This window comes from Bidens hawaiensis, unplaced genomic scaffold (assembly GCF_021521415.1).
Source record: "Bidens hawaiensis isolate Kalapana, Puna unplaced genomic scaffold, B.hawaiensis_p1.1 tig00004199_1, whole genome shotgun sequence".
NCBI lineage: Eukaryota > Viridiplantae > Streptophyta > Magnoliopsida > Asterales > Asteraceae > Bidens > Bidens hawaiensis.
Genome location: NW_027491250.1, coordinates 778,132 through 801,417, shown reverse-complemented (window position 1 = coordinate 801,417; position 23,286 = coordinate 778,132). Strand labels below are relative to the sequence as shown.

Sequence of the window (23,286 nt, the reverse complement as noted above, 5' to 3'; positions counted from 1 at the left end):
TTGGCTGAAAAAAAATCGATGGTCTTGTTCTTTGTTCCTTCTACCAATCGCAGCTTCACAAGGGGGCTAGGGTTAGATCATGTTATAACATAAGATATTACACTCTAGTCCCTCTAGATTCAAGTGTAAGGCAAAATGGAAGGAAAAGTTACGTTCTTTAAAGTACCGGGATGACGTGAAGGCTTTTGAGAAACGTCGGTTAAGTTCCGAGAGTTATACATACTCTACAAGCTTTAGTTCTTGAAACCGAAATTAACGGGTGTTACACTTAGACTCACAGAAATAAATCATGCAAGCACATATCACAGTACCAACAGCTGTAACTAGCAATTTTAACAAAATTTTCACACAAAGACAGTCACACACATGATTCATGCAATTTGAGTAATCAGTCAAGCATAGCAAATCATCATGCAAACATTCAAATTGAGTAACACAGATAATCAGTAAGTACCTCACTTAAGCACACATCCTAAATCAAACTTCATCAGCATTTATCATTCCTAGGCATTTTAACAGAAAGTGAAACCTGGTTTTATCTAAGGGTTTGGTGAATAAATCAGCCAAATTATCAGATGTGTCTACCCTTTTCATTTCTATTAAACCTTTTTTCTGACAGTCCCTAATGAAATGATGTCTAATTTCAATGTGCTTAGTTTTAGAATGTTGGACTGGATTCTTAACAATAAACATAGCAGCAGTATTATCAATTAAAATAGGTGTAAGTAAGAAATTCAGACAATAATCTCGCAGTTGATTTTGAATCCACAGAACCTATGCACAGCAAGCAGAGGCAACAATATACTCAGCTTCAGCAGTAGAGATTGACACTGTAGTTTGCTTCTTGCATTGCCAAGACACCAGCCTGTTCCCTACAAACTGGCATCCTCTAGAGGTTGATTTTCTACTCATATTGCAACCATCATAGTCAGCAAACCTTGAGGTTTGCTTGTGAGATACATCAGTGATCCTATCTTGGCCCTATATTCATGCTGGTCCACCGGCTCCCCCTTTTCATCAGGTACCATTTTCTCATGTGTATCCATCGATGTAGACACTGTCTTTAAATTTTGGCATGTGAATTTGTTAAGAATCTCTTGTACATACTTTGATTGATTAATAAAGATTCCATCAGCTTTCTGTTGCACCTGAAGTCAAAGGAAGAAATTCATTTGCCCCATTAAGCTCATCTTGTACTTGGATTTCATTACTTGCTCAAACTCCTTGCACATTTGTTCATTTGTAGAGCCAAAGATAATGTCATCTACATACACTTGCAGTAGCAGCAGATCCTTGTTTTTCCTTTTGTAGAATAGAGTCTTGTGAATGGCTTCTTTGCAGAAGCCATTTTACAACAAATGGTTTGACAACTCATCATACCAGGCTCTTGGTGCTTGATGTAGTCCATAAAGTGCTTTGCTGAGCTTGTAAACTTTGTTGGGATGAACTGGGTCTTCAAATCCAGGAGGTTGAGTGACATAAACTTCTTCATCAATCTTTCCATTTAAAAATGCAGATTTTACATCAAGTTGGTAGACTTTAATGTTCATTGATGCTACATATGCCAGAAAGATCCTGATAGCCTCTAGTCTTGCAACTGGAGCAAAAATCTCTTCAAAGTCCACTCCTTCTTCCTGTAAGCATCCTAGAGCCACCAATCTTGCTTTGTTCTTGATCACAACCCCCCTTTCATATTTCTTGTTTCTGAATACCCAGTTTGTTCCAATAGCATACTTGCCTCTAGGCTTGTCCACCAAGTCCCATACATGTAAGTCTCTGAATTGGGCTAACTCTTCCAACATAGCTTCTACCCAGCTGTTGTCTTTTAAACCTTGACTAATGTTCTTTGGTTCAACTTGGGATAAGAAGAAGGTATACAGACAGATGTTCGCCTTTTCAGAAGAGCTTCTAGTCAATCTTTCATGCAAGTCTCCTATCATGTTTTTTGCAGCGTGATTTCTTTCAACAGAGGTGGTTTGCACAACTTGTTGTGCAGACACTTCTGTCTCTAGATTGGTCATATTCATCTCAGTAGATTCAATTTCAAATCTCTCTTGAAGTTTCATCAGATGCTTGAACTTGATTAATTTCTGATGATGATGCTTCATTTGACCCAAATTGTTGAGAGTCAAACAAAGACTGAAACCTATCTTCAAATTGATTTATCCCTTCAGACTGGACATTGTTGACTTTGAATAGGTTCACTCTCTACTTCACTTGGACCTTCTTTATAAACTTAAACTGCTGCATCTTGTACATTCAGATTAACTTCAGCCCTTTGTTGGTTGCCTTTTTCAAAGTTAAATCCATTTGTTTCAGTATCAACAGATGACCATAGCTTGTCCAGATCAACTTGTTTTTGTTTTCCCTTATCTTAAAAGTTGGTTCTGTACATGCTATCATCCATATCTTCATTGTAGATTTTGAAAGATTTGATCATCCTTTCCATGTCAAAAAGCCATTTGGGACATTCAACATTGTTAAAGTGGTTTTCATTGAATATTATATCTGAAGACTCAATGACAACCATGTGCTCCTTCACATAGACTCTGTAAGCCTTTGAATGAGATGTGTAGCCCACAAAGAAACATTCCAAAGATTTTGACTGGAATTTGTTTAGGTAGTCCTTTGTATTCAGCAGTGAGCATCTGCATCCAAAAGGCTTCAGGAACTTCACATAGGGTTTTCTCTTGAAGATAACCTCATATGTAGTCTTGTTTTGAGCCTTGATTAGTAGAAACCTGTTCTGCATATAACATGCAGTGTTGATTGCTTCTGCCCAAAAAGTGACTGGCAGATTTGCATCAGCCATCATGGTCCTTGAAGCTTCAATCAATGTTCTGTTTCTTCTTCCTACAACACCATTTTGTTCAGGAGTTCTAGGTGCACTATATTGTTGAAAGATCCCATTAGAAGTGCAGAATTCATCCATAATTCCATTTTTGAATTCTGTCCCACTATCAATTCTAATGACCTTAACTTTTCTTTCAAGTTGATTTTCCATTTCAGCACATAAGTTCTGATCAAATCTGGGGTTTCATCTTTGCTTCCCATGAAGTATACCCAAGTAAACCTTAAATAATCATCAGTGATCACTAGGAAATATCTCTTCTTTCCAATACTTGGAACACTTACAGGACCAAATAGATCCATGTGTAACAGTTCCAATACCTCATCAATGGTGTTCATCATTTTGCTCTTATGTGAGGATTTGTGTTGTTTCCCTTTGAGGAAAGATGTGCATTTCTCTTCTAGCTTGAACTCTCTAGTGGGAAGGCCAACAACATGTTCACCCTTCACCAGCTTGTTCATGTTCTTCAAATTTACATGACACATCTTCCTATGCCACAGTTTGGTCTCATTTTCTATGGCTTTGGAAACAAAACATGAACCACCTCTAGATGTAGTAGTGTTCATTCTTAGCTCATAGAGATTTCCATTTCTTGGAGCCATCATCATGATCATCTCAGTTGGAATCACAAACTCAGGCTTCAAAATCAGGCAGTGTTCATCACTAAAGGCCACCTTGTACCCTTTATCACAAACTTGAGAAATGCTGAGTAGATTTTATTGTAGTCTTTCAACATGCAGCACATTCTCAAAGGATACCTTGCCATTGGTGAGTGTTCCTTTTCCAACTGTCTTCCCTCCATTTTCATCACTCCTAAAAGCAACTGGCCCTTCATATTTCCTTTCATAATTTATTAGAGCACTTTTGTTACAGATCATGTGCCTGGAACATCCACTGTCCATGTACCATAAGTCATTACTGTTCAAGGACTGTTTCTGCACATAAATATAAAACATAATTAGTTGGATTCTGAGTCACAAACTGCATTTGTTTGTAATTCAGTGTCAGTTGAAGATTCATCAGGAGTTGGAACTAGAACTGGAAGTGGGTCTTCATACACTACTTCACATTCTTCTTCTAAGTCTGAATTTGACCCATTCTTCACAACATGTGACTTGATTAATTCTTCAGTTTGCTCAATCACAAAGTTCTTCTTTTCAGTCACCTCCTACTTAGTCTTCCATTGGAACCCTCGTGGTTCATATCCCTGCTTCATCAAGAATATCTCATCCCCATTAAGAACACTAGGTCTGATTTTTTTCCTTTGTCACTAGACCTTCTGTTCTTTGCAGGTTTGCTTGATACACTTGGTTCATATTTGATCTTCAAGACTTGTTTCAGTTTCTTTTCAAGCACTGACCTTTTCTCTTCCTAATCTGAACTGCCTTTTTCTTCATTTAAATATCTTTGATACATTTTCTTGTATCCTTTTATATCAAAGCCACAGACCACATCAGGAACTTCAAACTCTTCCTCTTCAAACCAGCAAGAGTCAGTGTGATGACCATAGGTATCACACTTATTTCACCATACCTTTACATAGCTCCCCATATCTTCAAGCAGTTGCTTGTCTTTAATTTTGTCACTGGGTTTGGGGAAATCAAAGCATAAGGAGGTTTTAGGACATAAAGAGTTCCTAAAGTCCATCTTGATTGGTTTATTCAGGTCAGGCTCCAGATGATATTTTTCTTTGACAAACACTACAAGCTTCAATTTGGATATGGTTCTTGAACTGTTTCCTTTTCCTTCTCCAACAGATCTTCTCATTTGGCACATACTCCACATCTCCAATGTCAAATAGTTCATGGTTTGAGAAGACTGGATAGATTGGAGGATGTGACTAATCATAAGAAGATTTCATTGAAGCTTCATCTCTTTTCTTGATTTCAGACTGTGCTCTAGCACAAATATCAAACACTACATGTTCTTTTCTCATTCTTTCATAGTGCTTCTTCAACTTTGGAGTCGTCTTTGGTAGAAGAGGAATCTTTTCACATTTCTTCTTGCTGGATCCCTTTTTCTTCCTTCCCTTAGATGATTTAGTGCTTCCACAACTGCAATTACTGTCTTCACTTGAGTACTCACTCCAATTCTTTTTCTCACTTTCCTTCTTATCAGTCTTCTTAATCTCTAGTTCCTCACTCTGTTTTACTGCAAACTCTCCATTCTTGTCAACAAACACATCATCATATTGCTTCACAAACTCAGCTTTATCATCAAACACATTCTTGAATTGTTTCAAATATTCACTTCTGCTTTCCTTGTCTACTTTCAGTGGGTAGCTATCACAGAAAGGTGGTGGCACCTTTTTGTACTTCTCTTCCTCAGTCATTTTATCCATATAGCCCACTATAGTTCTTGTAGAAACAAGGTTCTTCAGGAATTCCATCTGAATCAACAAGTCAGCATTTTTCAGTTTCTCTTCAGCATACATCTTCTTTAACCCCTCAATTTCAATTGTCATTTTTAATTGGGTTTGGTATTACATCATACAATCCTCTTCAAGCCCTTTGATTTGATTTTCATAAGTTGCTTCACTAGCTTCATATACCTTCAAGAAGGCTTCTTTTCTCCCACACTCAGATTTCCATTTTCCAATCATCTGATTTAGTTCATCAATGGTAATAAGAAGATCAGAAATTGAAATATCAGATTGTACCTGTGCATTTGAAGACTCAGGATTGTCCTGCACTCTTTCCATAAAAGCAACATTTGCCTTCTCAATCTCAGCAGCATGGTTGCTCTAATCAAATTCCCCATCCTGTGACGCCCTGGTTACTACAACATTTCCTAGATCTCTCAGCTGGTTCACATTGTTCTGATTGGCTCTGTTTTGATTAGTTTGAACCTTCATTAGATTGTTTCTTTGAGGTTGAAGGGTTTGTTGCTGGGGTCTGTTTGGATTTTGGGATAGGGGTTTTGGTTGGTGATTTGAGTTCTCTGGTGCTGGAAGTTCTGATTCTGGTTTTGATGGAATTGGTTCTGATTCACTTGATTACCACCCTGTTTTGGCATGTTGCACTCTCTAGCAAAGTGTCTTGGTTGTTGACAATTGTAACAGATGGCTTTTGACTTGTCAAAGCCAATTCTTTCATTTGGTCCAATAAAGCTTGTTCTTCCAGTTCTGTTATACAGCCTTTTGCTCCTTACAGCTAACATAGTTGCCTGCCACTTTATGTCCATGTCCTCTAAATCATCAGCATCTATTTGTTCTAGATCTTCCTGCACAATGCTTGTGTTTATCAGATTCTTGGCCACAAAGGCATGATATGACTCAGTAAACATGGAGAACAACGCTTGGTAGTCTGTTCCTTGATTTGTGTTATTCTGCAGAAATGTTGACTGACCGCTTGCTGTTGAGGCCACATCATCTTCTAAAAGCTGAACATTAAATCTTGGCTGACCACCACAAGTTAAATTTGTCTCTGATGGCTCTTTAATAATTGGTTGCTGATTCTTGAATGAAAGCTTTCCCATGGGGGCTACGAGAGCATTGTTCACTTGAAAACTGGGCTTATCTTCCTTTATCATGTGGTTTTCAATCATTTCATGTTCTGCAGCCTTTAAAAATGCAATTACATCATACAATTTAAAATTGGGGAAATTTACTTTTTCCTTGATGAATTTGCTGGCTGTGTACCACTCACTAGACAAAGATGATAGAAGTTTTTTATTCAAATCAAAATCAGATATCTGTAGGTCTGTTATTCTTATATCATTCACAATCATCATGAACCTTTACAGAACTGATTTTAGTCTTTCTCCATCCTTAAACTTGAATCTATCAAGCTGCTGTTTTAGTCTATCTTTCTTGATGTTTTTCAGTTCTATATTTCCTTCAAACATGTCAACAACTGCTTCATACATTTCTTTAGCAGTTCTGTGATGGTTGACTGTTTTCAGAATTTCCCAAAACAGGCCTAACTTCAGCATTGATAGTGCTTTGTCATCTCTCTTTTTCATCTTCAACTCAATAGTGGCATTATTGTTTGGAGCAGTTGAAGGAACATAGTTTCCGTCAGTGATAGAGGTCCAAAGCTCTGGGTCGTTGTAGTTTATAGCTGCTTCGAAAAGAACCTTCCATTTGATGAAGTTTTCTTGTCCAAGCAATCTAGGAATCTTGTTGGTAGAGACTTCTTGGTCTTCCATTTTAGCAGATCTTGGATTTGCAGTAGTGAAACAGTGTAAGGCTTCAAGCTTTTTCACAAACCTTTTGTCCCGTGGCCTTCAGCGAGCTTACACAAGCTCTGATACCACTTGTCAAGACCGTGAGTCGGGTGAAACCTTCTAAAAGGTTGACAAGAACACACCGACTCTGTTACCCAAAGGCCTGTTGAATATCCTGGCAAAATCAGGATATCCAACGTGTGGGAACGAAGGAGTGAAACTAACAAACACAAAACAATGATAGGTAATCAATAAAAGCACATTCAAAGACAAAGATTCACTGTATTAAATGAGTTATTAATGAAACAATGAAAGGAATGTCTAGGGTTTCGTGTATGACGGCGATGGCGGATGTACGAGAAAACAAATAGAATATTCCTTTAAAGTATATCTCGTATTCCGTGTGTGCCAACGTTATCCGAATCCGTGCCCTAAGTGGAAACCTAGGACCCCTATTTATAGACCCTGACATTCCTTCTAGAAGTTCCTAATCATTACATAATGAAATACAAAATAATACAAGTGTTGAGTCCTCGAGCAAGGTAACAATCTTGCTCGAGCAAACTCACTATGCTAGGTATGCTCGATGAATGTCCTCGAGCATAATTTACTTAGAATATCTTCAGTGAAGATATTCCCTTCCAGCAAGCTTCATTCCTCGTGACTAATCCATGCTTTGCTCGAACTAGTCCATCGAGCAAGCTCATTCTTCTTGATGTCTTTAGTCTTCTTATTCAACAATCTTTAGCATGCTAGGATGTAAACCTTGCTCGGGGAACTGAACTGTGCTCGAAGTCCTTGCTTTGATCACGTAACATCTTCTTATTGCAGCCATGCTTGTCCCCATGTGCTCGGTCATCCTGTGCTCGTAACACTTGGTTAAAACTTGTATGATCAAGTTGTTTGCTCGATTGGCAATCCATGCTCGATAGAAGAATACTCTTGCTCGTTGAAGTGTAGCTTGCTCGAAGCCTTAACACTTAGAAGAAACAACCATTTAAGGTTTTATTTTGAGAAGAAAAGTCTTCTGAACCGAACGTTGAATACGGCTAGAAGTATGAGAAAATGAGAAGTCAAACCGATTGACTATTTTGCCCTTTTTTGGTTTCTAAAGAAATTGACCAGCCAATACCCTTCGGTCTCAGAAATTGATTAAAGGTTATCGACTAGGGAATGTTTATGAATGAAAAACTCAGTTTACAACTTACCCGGAAAGTGAAAGAATGATGAGATAAAACGATTCAAAGGTCCTTAAACTTGCAAAGTCAACTGGTTTATAAACGGTTCTTCAACGAAACACCAAAAACAGAAGATAATTAAGAGAGACAGAGAGGGCAATGGCTGAGAGGTGATTCTTAGGGTTGATGTAAAGTTTTATGGCAGAGGTTTAAGGTTTGTTTATATAAGAAAAGCTAAATCGAGCTAATTATGGCTTTTTGGCACGTTTAAGCAAGTAAATATGTATTTTATGATGAAATCAAAGAAATAAACACAAAGATTCGTTCTTGGGCAGAAGGGAATGAATTAGGACTTGTATTTTGACTATAATATGTTTACTTGGTACTTAATCTACTCAAACATGCCTAAAATACTTGATTTTATACCATAAACGAGCTAATAAACGGAAACGAACTAAGATTCTCGCCAACTGACTGTGCAGCAGCAACATAGCGTTGCGTGACTGGTTTCTGGACCACCACTACGCGGCACTCCAGCCATTGGAGGGTGGTGTTTCATTTTTGCAAAACAATGGTCCCTCTAGTTTGGTTTTGGATCATTTCATGAACTTTTTATGACATAATAATGAATAGACATTATATTAATTAGGAAGGGCTTAAAGTGAACATTTGGAAGCTAGGTAACTCATAAATGTAAAGTTTTATTAAATATTAGAACCCGAGTAACGTTCTTTTAACTGTAAAATTAAAACAAAACAAATATGGAAAACCCGATATGTTACAGTATCCCCTACTTTTGGGAATTTCGTCCCGAAATTAGAGAGTAGCTGCAACGAACAGATGAGGATACTTCTCCTTCATTTGATTTTCACGTTCCCAAGTAAACTCAGCTACTTGCTTCGATTCCCAACGCACCTTGACTAACGGTATACGACTACGCTTAGTAACTTTATCCTTGTGGTCCATGATCTCAACGGGTCTTTCAACAAAATGCATGGTTTCATCAATATGAACTTCATCGAAAGGTATTTGAAAATTACCCTCGGCAAGAAACTTCTTCAAATTCGAAACGTGGAATACCGGATGAACATTTGAGAGTTTAGATGGAATATCAAGTCTATAAGCAACAGGAATACCGGATTTGAGCAATACGATCAGTCGTCTCTTGAACTAACTCCAGACCAGTAACTTGAGATTCTCCAACTTCATTCCAACAAATAGGAGAATGACATTTGCGGCCATAAAGAGCTTCGAAAGGTGCCATACCAATGCTAGAGTGAAAACTATTGTTATAAGAAAACTCAATAAGCGGTAGATGAATATCCCAATTGCCCCCAAATAGAGGACACATGAGTGAAGCATATCTTCTAGAGTTTGAATTGTACGCTCAGATTGACCATCAGATTGCGGGTGGTAAGCAGTACTAAGATCCAAATGAGTTCCCAAAGAGGATAGGAGAGACTTCCAAAAACAAGAAGTGAAACGACCATCTCTATCGGAGATAATGGTTAACGGAGTTCCATGATGACAAACAATCCTTTCAACGTAAATATGTGCCAAACGATCAACAGAATACATTTCCTTGATGGGAATGAAATGAGTAGACTTCGTCAAACGATCAATGACTACCCAAATACTATCATGTTGCTTTCGGGTAGAAGGAATCTTAGTGATAAAGTCCTTAGCAATATCTTCCCACTTCCATACGGGAATGGGAGGTTGCTCGTCTTTGACATTAGAGCAAGTTAGACATTTCGCAACGTAGAGAGTAATGTCTTTTTTCATTCCGGGCCACCAAAACACGGAACGAAGACCAGCGTACATTTTATCAGCACCGGGATGTACGAAATATCGTGACTTATGAGCTTCGTCCATTATGAATGTGCAAAGGTCATCACGATCGGGAATCCTTAAGCGATTAAGAAAATAAAGAAAACCATTGGGCTTGGTTTCCAATTGAGATTCTGAACCACACGACATCTCGTCATGCATACTGCCTTTGGTAACGGATTCGTGTTGCGCGTTAAGAACACGCTCTTTGAGATCATTTTGAACAAGTACACAAGGAAGCAACACGGACTTGACTTGTTTCTTACGGCTAAGAGCATCGGCCACGAAATTCGCTTTACCGGGATGGTAGCGAAGCTCACAATCATAGTCGCTAAGCAACTCGGCCCAACGACGTTGTCTCATATTGAGTTCTTTTTGATCAAAAATGTGTTGGATACTCTTATGATCGGTAAATACTATACATTTGGTACCATAGAGATAATGTCTCCAAATCTTCAAGGCAAATACGACGGCACCAAGCTCGAGATCATGTGTCGTATAATTCTTTTTGTGAACCTTGAGTTGTCTCGAAGTATATGCTATAACCTTGCCTCGTTGCATAAGAACACAACTTAGGCCTTGGTTAGAAGCATCACAGAATACAATGAAATCTTTAATACCTTCGGGAAGGGCAAGAATAGGAGCATTGCAAAGCATGTCCTATAACGTTTGAAATGCTTCCTCTTGCTTTGACCCCCACTCGCAAGATTTACCCTTGTGTGTAAGAGCGGTGAGGGGCAATGCAATCTTTGAGAAGTTACGAATGAAATGATGGTAAAATCCCGCTAAACCAAGAAAAGAACGAACTTTGGTGGGAGACGTCGGTGCCTTCCAATTCTTGACGGCTTCAATCTTTGCGGGATCAACATGGATACCCTTGTTGTTAACAATATGGCCCAAAAATTGAACTTCCTTAAGCCAAAACTCACACTTCGAAAACTTGGCAAACAATTGTTCCTTCCTTAGGAGGTCAAGGATAGCATGTAGATGCTCTTGGTGATCGTTTTCGGATTTCGAGTAGATCAATATGTCATTGATGAAAACAATTACGAATTTGTCCAAGTAGGGTTTACACACACGGTTCATGAGATCCATGAAAACCGCAGGTGCGTTGGTTAGCCCAAAAGGCATAACACAAAATTCGTAATGCCCGTATCGAGTACGAAAAGCAGTCTTGGGTATGTCCTCTTCGTTAACACGAAGTTGATGATAACCCGAACGGAGATTGATCCTTGAGAAGCAAACGTCTCCTTGAAGTTGATCGAAAAGATCAACGATACGAGGGAGCGGGTAACGATTCTTGACGGTAAGCTTGTTGAGTTCACGGTAGTCGACGCACATGCGAAACGATCCATCCTTCTTCTTCACAAATAAAACAGTTGTGCCCAAGGAGAAGACTTGGGCGAATGAAACCCTTATCGGAGGGTTCTTGTAGTTGGCTCTAAAGCTCTTACATTTCAGACGGTGCAAGATGATAGGGTGCTTTTGCAACGGGGTTCGCTCCAGGTACGAGATCATTAAGAAACTCGACTTGACGAATAGGAGGAAGTCCAACAACACCATTGGGAAAGACGTCGGGAAAATCGCGCACAATAAGAATATCTTGAATCTTCTTCTTCTCCTTATCTTTCTCCACCATAAGCGCCAAAAAGGCAACGTACTTCTTATGCAAATAGCATTGAACTTGAAAGCATGACATAAGATTTAACTTAGAAGTAGGCGTGCTACCGAATACTTTAAGAATACGACCATCTTGAAGAGGTATACGAAGGAACTTATCAAAAAAAACAACCTCAGCGTGATTCAAAGTCAACCAATCCATCCCAACTATGACATCAAACTCCCCATTTGCATCGGAATAAGATCTATACGGAACTTGACCTTTTTAAGGACTATGACACAATCTCGAATAACTGAATCTATGGTAATCGAATTCCCATTAGCTACTTCTACGATAAAAGGCTTAGACAACCTATCCGAAGGCTTATCAATAATGTATGCAAAGTCTAACGAAATAAAGTTCTTATCGGCACCAGTAACAAATAACAAGGAAGCAGAATGGTTATTTATAGATTACGCACCATTCACCACATCACTTGAGCTTTGGGCTTGATTCACATTCATCATGAAGGCACGACCATTCGAACCTTAAGGGGTTGGTGCAGCTTGATTGGTCAGAGGGGCTTGGATAGCAGGGACTTGAGCAGTAGCAGTCGGCGGAGCCATAAGTTGCGGAACTTGAGGAGCATAGGTGCGAGGTGCTAAGCTTTAAGGGATCGGGGATTGGTAAGTTTGGACTTGATAGGCTTGGCTACTATAGTATGGTGCAGGCATAACTTGGGATTGATGAGCAGAGTAAGGAGGACGCATCACATGGGCTTGATTGGCACATATTGCGGAGATGACTAGGATCTTCACAATGGTAGCAAAACACAGGTCTTTGGAACACCGGCTTGAGCTTGGGGGTTATTAGAAGCTCGAGGAGCAGACGGTGCAGATTGTTGTGGAGCGACTTGTGCATAACGGTTACACGAGGTGCAAAGATGGCAAGTGGTGGATACGGGATTTTGGCAGTTACAGATTGAGCACAGAGGGTGTGGTCCATTATACGGCTTCTTGTTGGGTGTTTTTTGGTTCGGTGCTTGGTTGTGGGGTTGGTTTACAGCATACTTTTGGTGTTGGGTTTTACGTTTTTGGTCATTGTTGTTGTTCTTGTGGTAACAGTTAGAGTTGTTATTCGGCTTTAGCATTAGTAGAGGATTCGGCTTTACACTTTTCAGCAGCAGGCTTGGAGTCATTTCGGGATAGTGTACCATCTCGAACGTGATCATCAATCAAGGAAGCAGCGAGGGCTATGGCTTCCTCAATCGTGAGAGGGTCTCGACTGACAACCACGTCACGAAAAACAGTAGGTAGTCCACGGATAAACTTGCGGATACCGTGGGACAAAGGGGTTACAAGATGAGGTACCACCCGGCTCAGTTCCTTGAATCGGTTCGAATAAGTAGAGTTATCACCACCGATTTGCTTCAGCTCCCAAAACTCCGTCTCGAGCCTTTGCAGTTCATGCTTGGGATAAAACTCTCTCTTCATAGCTTCATTTAGCTCCTCCCAAGGCATGGCTAATATTTCATCAACACCTTGGAGGTCCTTGAATGTGTTCCACCAAGTAAGGGCACGTTCCTTGAAAACGCTTGAGGCGAAACGAGTCTGTCTGTCGTCCGGACACTCATAGTGGATAAAGATGTTTTTCATCCTCTCAAACCAGCGGAAGAGTTTAGTAGCATTCTCCTCGCCAAGGTAAAGAAGAGGTTTAGCACTAGTGAAATTCTTGTAGTGGTAGTTGTTTGTAGGAGTAGCCGAAGTATTGGATCCATTCGAGTTGATGTTTTGGAGTTGAGCCACAACCTGGGGCAAAGCAGCAATGAACTCCTTTGTGATGCAAGCAGCCAAATGGCGATCATGAGCAGCCGATGGACGGCGGTTGCTACGGCGACAAAGTTGAGAAGACATTCTGCATGGACCAAACGTGAAATATGATAAGGATTGGGTAAGTTGTGTAAACGAGTCAATGAAAGACAATGAGGAAATGTGACTAATATGTCCTAGTGATTTTTCATGACTTGAGGGCAAGTCGCGATTTAAAACAATGTGTTAACATTTAGGATAGTTAATTAACTAAAATATTTATTCCAAGTTAAAGTGTAAAATGTTATTGGGTTGGACTTTTCATGTGCTTCCCATGGCAGCTCAAAACCCAAAATAAATAACGGATTAAATCAAGTGAGTTGGCCTCTCATGATCTTTCCTTGGCAATTTGAATAGCCCAACTTAATCTTAAAATTAAGCTTCGGGAATTGGACCTCCCATGAGTGTTCCATGGTAGTTTAAATGACCCCTATTACATAACGGGACTTATATATTGAGAATTTGGCTTTCCATAAGCGTTCCATGGCATTTTATTGGCCCAATTAAATAACGATTAACAAACAATTTGAGTTGGTCAGCCCATGAGCGTTACATAGCATTTTAACTGACCCAACTAACTAACAAATTATCAAATCAATGGAATGGGTCGGACCATGAGCGTTACATGGCATTTTAACTGACCCCACTAAATATCGAATAAACGAATAAAAAAAATAAGTAGTTGGAGTATCTCGTGAACCACCACGGTGATATCCCCAACCAAATATCGAATTAAAACAGGTGTGAAATGAATAGTTGGAGTGCCCATGGATTGTCATTGATTTTCCACCCAACTAAACATTTAAAAATAATTAAAACGCAATTTTGGAAAGTTTCCGAATTTAGCCACGAATCACCGTGAATTCGGTTTATAAAAGGAATGCAATCGTTTAATCGGTCATGTTTAATTCACTTATGGTCCGGTTGCATGACATATTTTGGCCTAGGGGCTCGACTACTGTGGTCAGGTTATCCTCCAAGTAAGTTATAGCGTCTTACCTTGGGTTCTCGGAACCGTTTTGCCAAGGCCTGACTCACAGTTATCGCACCCCCTTACAGTTAATGCCGAACATGTCACACCCCCATGCCCTAAGGAGAGGGAGTAAAAACAAATCTTGGGAATTATTAAGGAATTTCCCAAAAATAAAAACGCAATTATACTAAAGTTTTAAAATATTTTTAAAGATTTTAAAAATATTTTTGAAGATGAGGCATAGCCTCAGATTTGGTGTGTGTAAAAATTACTAAAAATAAAAGATATATTAAATGCTTACTAAAAATAAAAGATCTGCTAATAACTAATTAACTAAGATAGAAGATATAGCAATGTCTACCTAAAATAAAAGATACAATTAACAAATTTCGTAAAATGAGAAGATATGATAAATACTTACCTAAAATGACAGATATAATCAATAATTATCTAAATAAGCTATAAACAATTAATGAGCACATAAAGCAGTTCAGATAGGCACGTATAGGGTTCCTAACGTATGACTAGGACAATTTCTAACCACCTATCTTAAACCTTCGGCTCTGATATCAATCTGTCACACCCCAGCCTAAGACGAAAATGCCCGGGCGTGAGAATGATTGCTCATAGCTCGAGGTAACTATCATACAATATATATGGCAATATCTAATAATTGATTTAATTTCCATTTAAAACAAAGTATCCATTATAGCAAATAATTCAAACAAAAATCCATAACAATAAAGAAAATAATCCAAAATATAAAACTTAAATAATTCCTTCTCGATAAAGCCTATGGTCTCATCTAGCAATCCAATATTTCATATCTTCAGCTCAAGCGATAACCTGCATATGCATAGAAAATAGATATATTTGTCAACAATAATGTTGAGTGAGCATGCCATTAATTTTGCAAATTACAATATAATATGAAAGAATAGCAAAACATAAGTAAAGCGGTAAATAAACCAAACCAATGAGCAAATAAAGTGTCAAGCGAACCATTGCCAAGCAAATCGGGCGCCGGTCATATAAGACGGTCGTATGATCATACTATATGAGAATATGTTGGACCTCTCCGAATGTGTAAAATAACCAAATAAGCAATTAGCAAGCATGTTTAGCAATTCACACACAATACAACGTTTGCTAAGTTAAGACATATATAATACGAAAATATATAGTACGCATACGCCCCCCCCCCCCCCCCAAAAAAAAAAAACGTTTGAAAATAAGTAAAATGGGAGAATGACAAAGCTCACCTTAATATTAAGCGAGTTAACAATATATTAAGAATAAAACAAGGAGTCTTCCGATTAACACCCCGAACGAGAGTACTCAACAGAACTTGAAACTTAACGATATGAAAGAATAAGTAAAAACAAACTTAACGCCGCTGGAATCAATCCAAATGGAGTCTCCGCCGGCCCAGGTGCATCAGAGGAGCAGCCCGGGAGTTCAGCACAGGCCGAGAAACAGCAGTCACCGAGCGAGTCACCGAGAGTTTACAAACCCCGAGTGCCATACCCCGGGAGAGTCCGTAGAGATAAGAGATGAGGAGCAGAACTCCAAATTCCTTGATCTTTTGAAGCAGCTTTACCTCAATATCCCATTCCTTGAGGCACTCACTCAGATGCCTAAACACGCGAAGTTCCTTAAGGATATTCTCTCGAACAAGGAGAAGTTAGCTGAGGCCGTTTCCACCCCTTTGAGTGCTAATTGTTCTGCTATCTTACAGAGGAAGTTACCAGAGAAGAGAGCCGATCCAGGGAGTTTCACAATTCCCTGCACCTTGAGTGATGATACAGTGGTTCATGCGCTGGCTGATCTTGGTGCCGGTGTCAATCTCATGCCATATTCTGTGTATCGCAAGCTGGGTTTAGGCGAACCGAGGCCTACCGGGATGAGTATCCAGCTTGCTGATCGTTCCGTGAAGTATCCGTGTGGGATTGTTGAGAACATGCTCATTCGCATTGGTAAGTTCATTTTCCCGGTGGACTTCGTTATTCTTGACATGAATGAGGATGATAATGTTCCACTCATTCTGGGCAGATCTTTTCTGGCCACCGCACATGCGTTGATCGATGTTCGCGATGGCAAACTGATCCTTCGAGTTGGGGATGAGAACGTCACGTTTGACGTTCGACAGTCACCTAAGCATCGCAAATCGACTGATGACTTCCTATGCTTCATTGATACGATCATGACTCATGTGGGGGAGTTTTCCAATGATCCCGGTGGAGGCCCCGCCTCAGACACACATATCCTAGATAGGGAGACCCCGGAGGTTGAGATGGTCGCCTTGACTGAACACCCCCCTGATGCTGACATTGAGTCGTCTTCCTTTGATTCTGAGTTATCTACCGGAGATCATCATGTTCATCAGTTGCTTGAGTTGGAGGAGTTACAGGACCGTACTTACGCGCATTTAGATTATTATAAGCAGCAGGTGAAGGAACTGCAGGATCGTAAGTTGAAGGGTATTGAGCAGTTTAAGTGTGGGGATATGGTTTTATGGTATAATTCCCGGTTGAGGTTATTCCCGGAAAAAGTGAGATCCCGTTGGTCAGGTCCGTTTATGATTACTGGGGTTTTCCCAGATGGCACTGTTCAGATAAAGGATAAAGGCGGGACATTTATGGTGAACGGTGATGGACTGATGCACTACACTAGTGAGCCGATGACTGATCAGACGGTCGAGGTATTCTACCTTGACCCACTCTCCGAGATGTAGACGTGTGGACGCCTCACTCGGAAGACTGCCCGAGTTGTAGAGTTTGTATTTCTTTATTTGTGTGTGCTATCTGTTTTATTTGTTTTGTTAAGTGTTGAAAAAAAAAAGTATAAAAACCAAAAATACAAAAATATGTTTATTTGTTTATGTTTTCCGTGTTTTATGCCGCTACATGTGAGCAAGTTTGAGTTCTGCAGGTTATATTATGCGCATAGTAGCTATGGTGGCGTCTTGGAACAGGTTCTCCCGAGGTTGCGGCCGCGAATGAAATGTTATACGGTCGTTTGGACACTACTCAGATGTTGAAGATTCTGCACACAAACCAGGGGAGTAACCAATTCTTTGTTTTAGTCTTGTATACTTTATTTTTATTTTTATTTTCTGTTTTAATTTTATTTTATTTTATTTCTTTTCCTTATACTCATCGAGGACGATTTCGTTCTAAGTGTGGGGATGGGGTTTATTTTACTTAGTTGTAGGAAAATTTTTGGAAAAAAAAATAAAAAATTGAAAAATTTAAAAAAATAGTCCCTTGAAATTTGTTTTCTCTACGTTAAACAGGAAATGATATTATTACCGAGTAGTGGTTATTTTATAACTTCTTGATGTTTTCAAAAAATATATATATAATAAATAAGAACAGTGCCCATTAAACCCGCATGAAATATATGGTAACCGAACGGTTTAGACTCAATAATTGTGTGTCGATAGGCTCAGCCATTAAGAATGAAAGGGCGGTTTGGTTGTTGACCTAATTGAACTTTTTAAATGGCCTGACTTTAGTGGAAAACATCTTAGGGGTTTTGTTTGTTTAACTAAGCTCGTGACAGGACTGGAATGAAAAGCCGAGTCATACTCAAGCCTCGAGTCACATAATCGTCTGTATATTATTTGTATAATCTTTTGTATATGTGTCTATTCCTGTGAAGCTCTGTACTTTGTTGCGCGGTGGCACAGACCTGAGCCTTGATGCATTTCTGTAGTTTCGTTCAACATGGCATGAAAAAAAAAAGGCAGAAAAAAAAATATTTTAAATCAAAACCACCATGAAGGAAACTACTGTCGGTCGATCTTGACCAAGCTAGAGTTTATAGGTTGTATATGAGTCGAAATGTTTTAATCACGTGGCGATAGGTTTAAGTCAAGTTGGGGTGGCTCGGCCCAGTAAAACCATAATGGAATTGGTGAAGTGGCAGCAGGGCTTTTAGGTGTGGGTTCCACTTAGTCATACAAATTAATAGAATTGTCACGCCTTATTTGCCTCGGTAAGTATTGGGGGCATGGGTTTAAAGTGGACAGCAATACCGGCAATCGACCTGATCTAGTTTATTAGGTGAAAGTTGGAAGAGATATTTGGGTAACGGGTCACTTGTTCTAATACTTTAAAAAGAAGAAAAAATATATATTAATAATAATAATAAATAAATAAAACCAAGAGTTGTCGGTTGAATCGGGTATGATTCTGTGTAGTATTCTTTTTCAGGGACGAAAAAGTCTTAAGTGTGGGGATATTTGATGTGTTGTAAAACACACGTATTTTTCGCACGTTTTATCTACGTATTATATTATATTTTATATGTTTTAACTCGTTTTAGATAGGTTTTACATAATTTTATTCATATTGTAGGTTTTGGGTGAAAGGAAGAGAGAAACCGAGCTTTTGAAGCAGTTTACGAGCATTTTACGCATACATTTTCAAGTAAACAACTCAAGGCCCGGCCCGTATGCATCATGGAGGCCTAAGACCCTATTATATTATAACATAAAAAAAATTAAAAAACCCGAACCTAGTAGCAACAGTCCGATCGGACTTCAGCAGAAAAAGAAAAGAAAGAAAAAGTTTTGTGTGCTAGGTTTTGGAGCTTGTGGCGGCTAGGGAAGGAAGAACAAGCCTCAGTGATCGTTTACCATCAGATTACAACAGCAAACAGCAGCCCGGAACATCTCCATATCCTTTCATTCATTACTTTGTTCATCAAACTTTATTTTCTTGATCAATTGTTAATTTGTTTTGCAATTGTGTTAGAGATTGAAGTGTTTATGATTGTTATTGATCGTTTAATGATTATTATGATGATTGGTATGAGTTTAATGATGATTTTGTTAAGTTTTTGCTGCTGTCCAAAAAATATGCTCGGCTAATCTTGTTAGTTCTACCTAGGAATGATGATTATTATTAGTGTTTGATAGGTTTTATGGATTGTTTGATTGATGGACTTGAATTGTTATTGTAAAGTTTGATTTAGACATGAAATAGGTTGTGTTTAAGGGCTGGAAATTTTGGTGATTCATTGCACAAACCCCGTGTGTTGATTGATTAGTTTCATATTGATTGATCGGTGCATTGTTTAATTCTAGACTTTGTGTTTAGGCTTTGTTTGCGGTAAGAACAACCTTAGGGTTTTGTTGCAAGATTGATTGGATTAAGTACAGCGGTTAAACACCTTCTTTGAGACCGAGAGGTGATAGGAAGTTAGGGTTGTCTCATTGCCTTTGCATGCTAGAATAAGGATTGCGCAAGAGCAAGTTCGTTTCTTGTCAGGTTTAGGTGTTTTGAGTGACTAGTTGATCTATTTCGGTTTAAGTTGAATTGTTCCTCTATCCTTGGTTGTGTAGTATTCATTGCCATTAAGGTCGAGTGTTGGTGAGACCGAGAGGTGATCCTTCATTAGAACACGTTAGCAATTGTATCCCGGTTTGGTCGTTTTAGGCGATTTTGAGTAATTTAGGCTTGTTGAGTGAGACCGAGAGGTCAGTGAGCCCGAGCGATCCTTAGTCGTGTCATCTTTAGAGACCGGTGTCTTGAAGTCATCCAATCCATTAGATTGTTAGGCCTACAATTTGATTCAGACCTAGGTAGACGTTTTTCTCCATCCTAAGTTAACACAGTTAGTTTTCCGTTAAGTTTTCCATTTGTGGTAAGTTTTGTTAGTTCGTCCAGTTAGTCCAGTTATGTAATTAAAAATCAAAAATCAATATAATATTATTCTAAGGTAGGTCTTGTCTAGGGTTAGTAATCGTTAGCGTCTTACGTGTCCACGTGTTCGATACTCGGACTTCCTAGGTCTATACTACTTGCGATCGGTACACTTGCCAGTTGTGTGTGGTTTTAGGATTTTCGTTTTAATAATAAAGCTTAGTTGTGAGGGTCATTATTATAGGGTTATTAGACACACACCAATGAGCAAGAGAAAATGAATGGAATCTCGTATGCATCGCTATAGGATCCATCATGTATGCAATGATATGTACTAGACCAGATGTGTCATGCGCTTCAAGCATGACAAGTAGATTCCAACAAAATCCAGGAAGTAGCCATTGGATGGCTGTTAAGAGTATATTGAAATACCTTAGAAGGACTAAGGACTCGTTGTAAAGGGTTACACGGATGCGAGTTTCCAATCCGATCGAGATGATTCTCGATCACAATTGGGATATGTTTTCGTCATGAATGGTGAGGCAGTCTCTTGGAAGAGCTCGAAACAAGATGTGGTAGCATTGTCCACCACAGAATCTGAATACATCGCCGCCTCATTGGCAGCTCAAGAAGCTGCGTGGATAAGAAAATTCATTGCCGATCTAGGGGTGGTCAGTACCATTCAGGACCCTCTAGAAATCTTTTGTGACAACGAGGGTGCGATTGCTCAAATCAAGGAACCTCGTGCTCATCAAAAGACGAGGCACACTGAGCGGAGGTTCAACTACATAAGGGATGAAGTTGAGAAAGGAAAGATATGTATTCGCAAAGTTCAAACCGATCAAAACATTGCGGATCCACTCACGAAGCTCCTTGAAAGGCCAAAGCATGAAGGTCACACTTGTGCCTTAGGACTTCGATATTCTAGTGATTGGATATGATCTAATTTTGTATTTGGATATCGGAACAATTGTTATTTTCACTCATTCATATGACTATGGTTTATCATTATGACATTTTGAGTTATGTTCCATTTTAGCATGTTTAAATCCATGAATAAGTTAAATATTCTAAATGTCTGTAGTCACTCATAATTGTGGGAACAAGTACGAAGGTAAGACTATTATGAACTAGGATTGGTAGATATTCATAAGGTATGAATATAGAGCAAAAGGTTGCTGTCAAGGTTTATTGATATTTATGGGATATAAATATTGGATTGACCCGCTCTTAAATGTTACTACATGGAATCCTTGTGATAGATCATAAGTAAATTTGAGTAAAGGTGAATATCATAGTATCCTCCGACCTGAGATACATATTGGGTCTTGATATTCACCAACTATTATACTTTGACTTAGTTCTTCACTGCTTTGAAACATGACAGTACATAAGTCTAAGATCAGGTATAGTACAAGGTGATTGTGAGAGACGTATGTAGTCAAGAGGGGATTTGTCCCTCTTATTCGTTGAGAGTAAGATGTCCAAGGCCTGCTAAGTTAAATCAACAGAGAATGATCACTCTGTGTCTCTAGATTTGACATGACATCTGAGACAAAAGGATAAATGATAGATCACCTAAATCATTTCAGGTAAGGGACTTTAAGGGGATGATGTTATTGAATCGCACTTCGTCATGCGTATTAGGGGTAGTAAACCATAGTTAGGCTGTATTTGCTACTTGCATCAATCTTCCATGTATCTTGTGCAGGTGGGAGATTGTTGGACTCGGTCTGCCCAAGACACATATTAATATTGATGTGGCTAGTACGTCATGATCCAAGTCGGGTAATATCCAATAACAAGCTAGACAAACACCAATAATATTTGTTTATATATGATATGATCATTACAAATAAATATTAACACTTGAGTTATTTGGAAAGGGGTTTCTAAATAAAATGTACTTGTGAAATAAATAAATCATTTGGATGATTTATACTTTGAGAGATAGCATTCCATAATGTTATTTAAAATGGTTAAACAACAATATGTAAATAATGTTACCTAGCATGTTGCCAATATTGTGTTATTTTTATAACACAATGTAATAAGTCTTACAACACAATATATATTTATGTGTTTTACTATATAAATATATGTATAAATGGCAAGTTATAAAATAAATAATGATAATAACCACAATGAAGGAAAGTCCCCCCCACCCCATCCACTTTGTGTTATTTTATTATTATTTAAAAGATAGTGGAAGCATGCAATAGGTTTCATTGGTCAACTGTGAGGTGCCATTTGAAAGACTTGAACTCTCTCTTTCATTTTTATAATGTGCATTCACAAGTCATAAAAATTTTCTCTCCTCTCTTCCTCCCTTCCTTGATTTCAGCCAAACACAAGAGGGAACAAGAAGAAGAAATTTCAAGTACAAATCCTAGATACAAAGGTGTATTGTTGGATGCTTGGGGTATGCTAGCTTGAGGAGCTTTATATTCAAGTTCTTGCCTTTCAATCACTCTTTCCTTCACCCGGTTTTGGTTTACTTGAAAGGCAGTTTGACATGCATGAACCTATAGTGACATGCATGTGTTTGATAGTATGTATTTCGTATTTGGATCCGGGTTTGGGTTTTGCATGTGTAAAATCGGTGTTATACATATTAAATTAACAAGATTTAAAACATTTATCCGCTGCGTTTTTGGTAAAAATAAGGTTTTATCACTTTGATAATCTTGTTAAAACCCAACAACGTGGGCCGGTGAAGGAGATTTGGGATTTTATTATGCGTCAACCAAAATGCAAATTCAGAAGCTGGACTCCTCAAACACCATATCTCCATGTATCAAAAGTAAAGAAAGATCCTGATACAGATGATTATGTGAAGACTTGGAAATATAAGCAGCCTGAAACTCTTAAAGTGATTCCTATGTACCCTATGGAGCAAGACTTCCATGTTTATTTCGTTGGTGGTATTATGATGAAAATAGGGGTGAGGCTCTGATGGTGTTGAACTGAGATGGAGCATGGGACGTAATAGATGTGATGAATCCTATGTGGTTAGTAAACTGCTCGGAGAAGGACATAGAGACGCTACATAAGTGTAAGATACAAGTTTCACATGATAAACATCATGCTTCTGCTATGCAATACCAGAAAGTGATCAAGATTTGTTATAAGTATAAAATTTATTCTGGTGAAGTATGGAAGAGTAAG

At 38.7% G+C, this 23,286-nt stretch overlaps 1 protein-coding gene across 1 annotated transcript; it reads right to left on the bottom strand.

The window, feature by feature from the left end:
- Window positions 1-6,589: 6,589 nt before the first annotated feature.
- LOC143625722 (uncharacterized) lies at window positions 6,590-10,071 on the bottom strand. The gene is made up of 3 exons (XM_077095983.1): window positions 9,529-10,071; window positions 9,112-9,366; window positions 6,590-6,928 (listed from the first exon to the last, which is right to left on the bottom strand). The coding sequence occupies exons 1-3, from the start codon at window positions 10,069-10,071 to the stop codon at window positions 6,590-6,592; spliced, it is 1,137 nt and encodes a 378-aa protein (XP_076952098.1).
- Window positions 10,072-23,286: the final 13,215 nt, after the last annotated feature.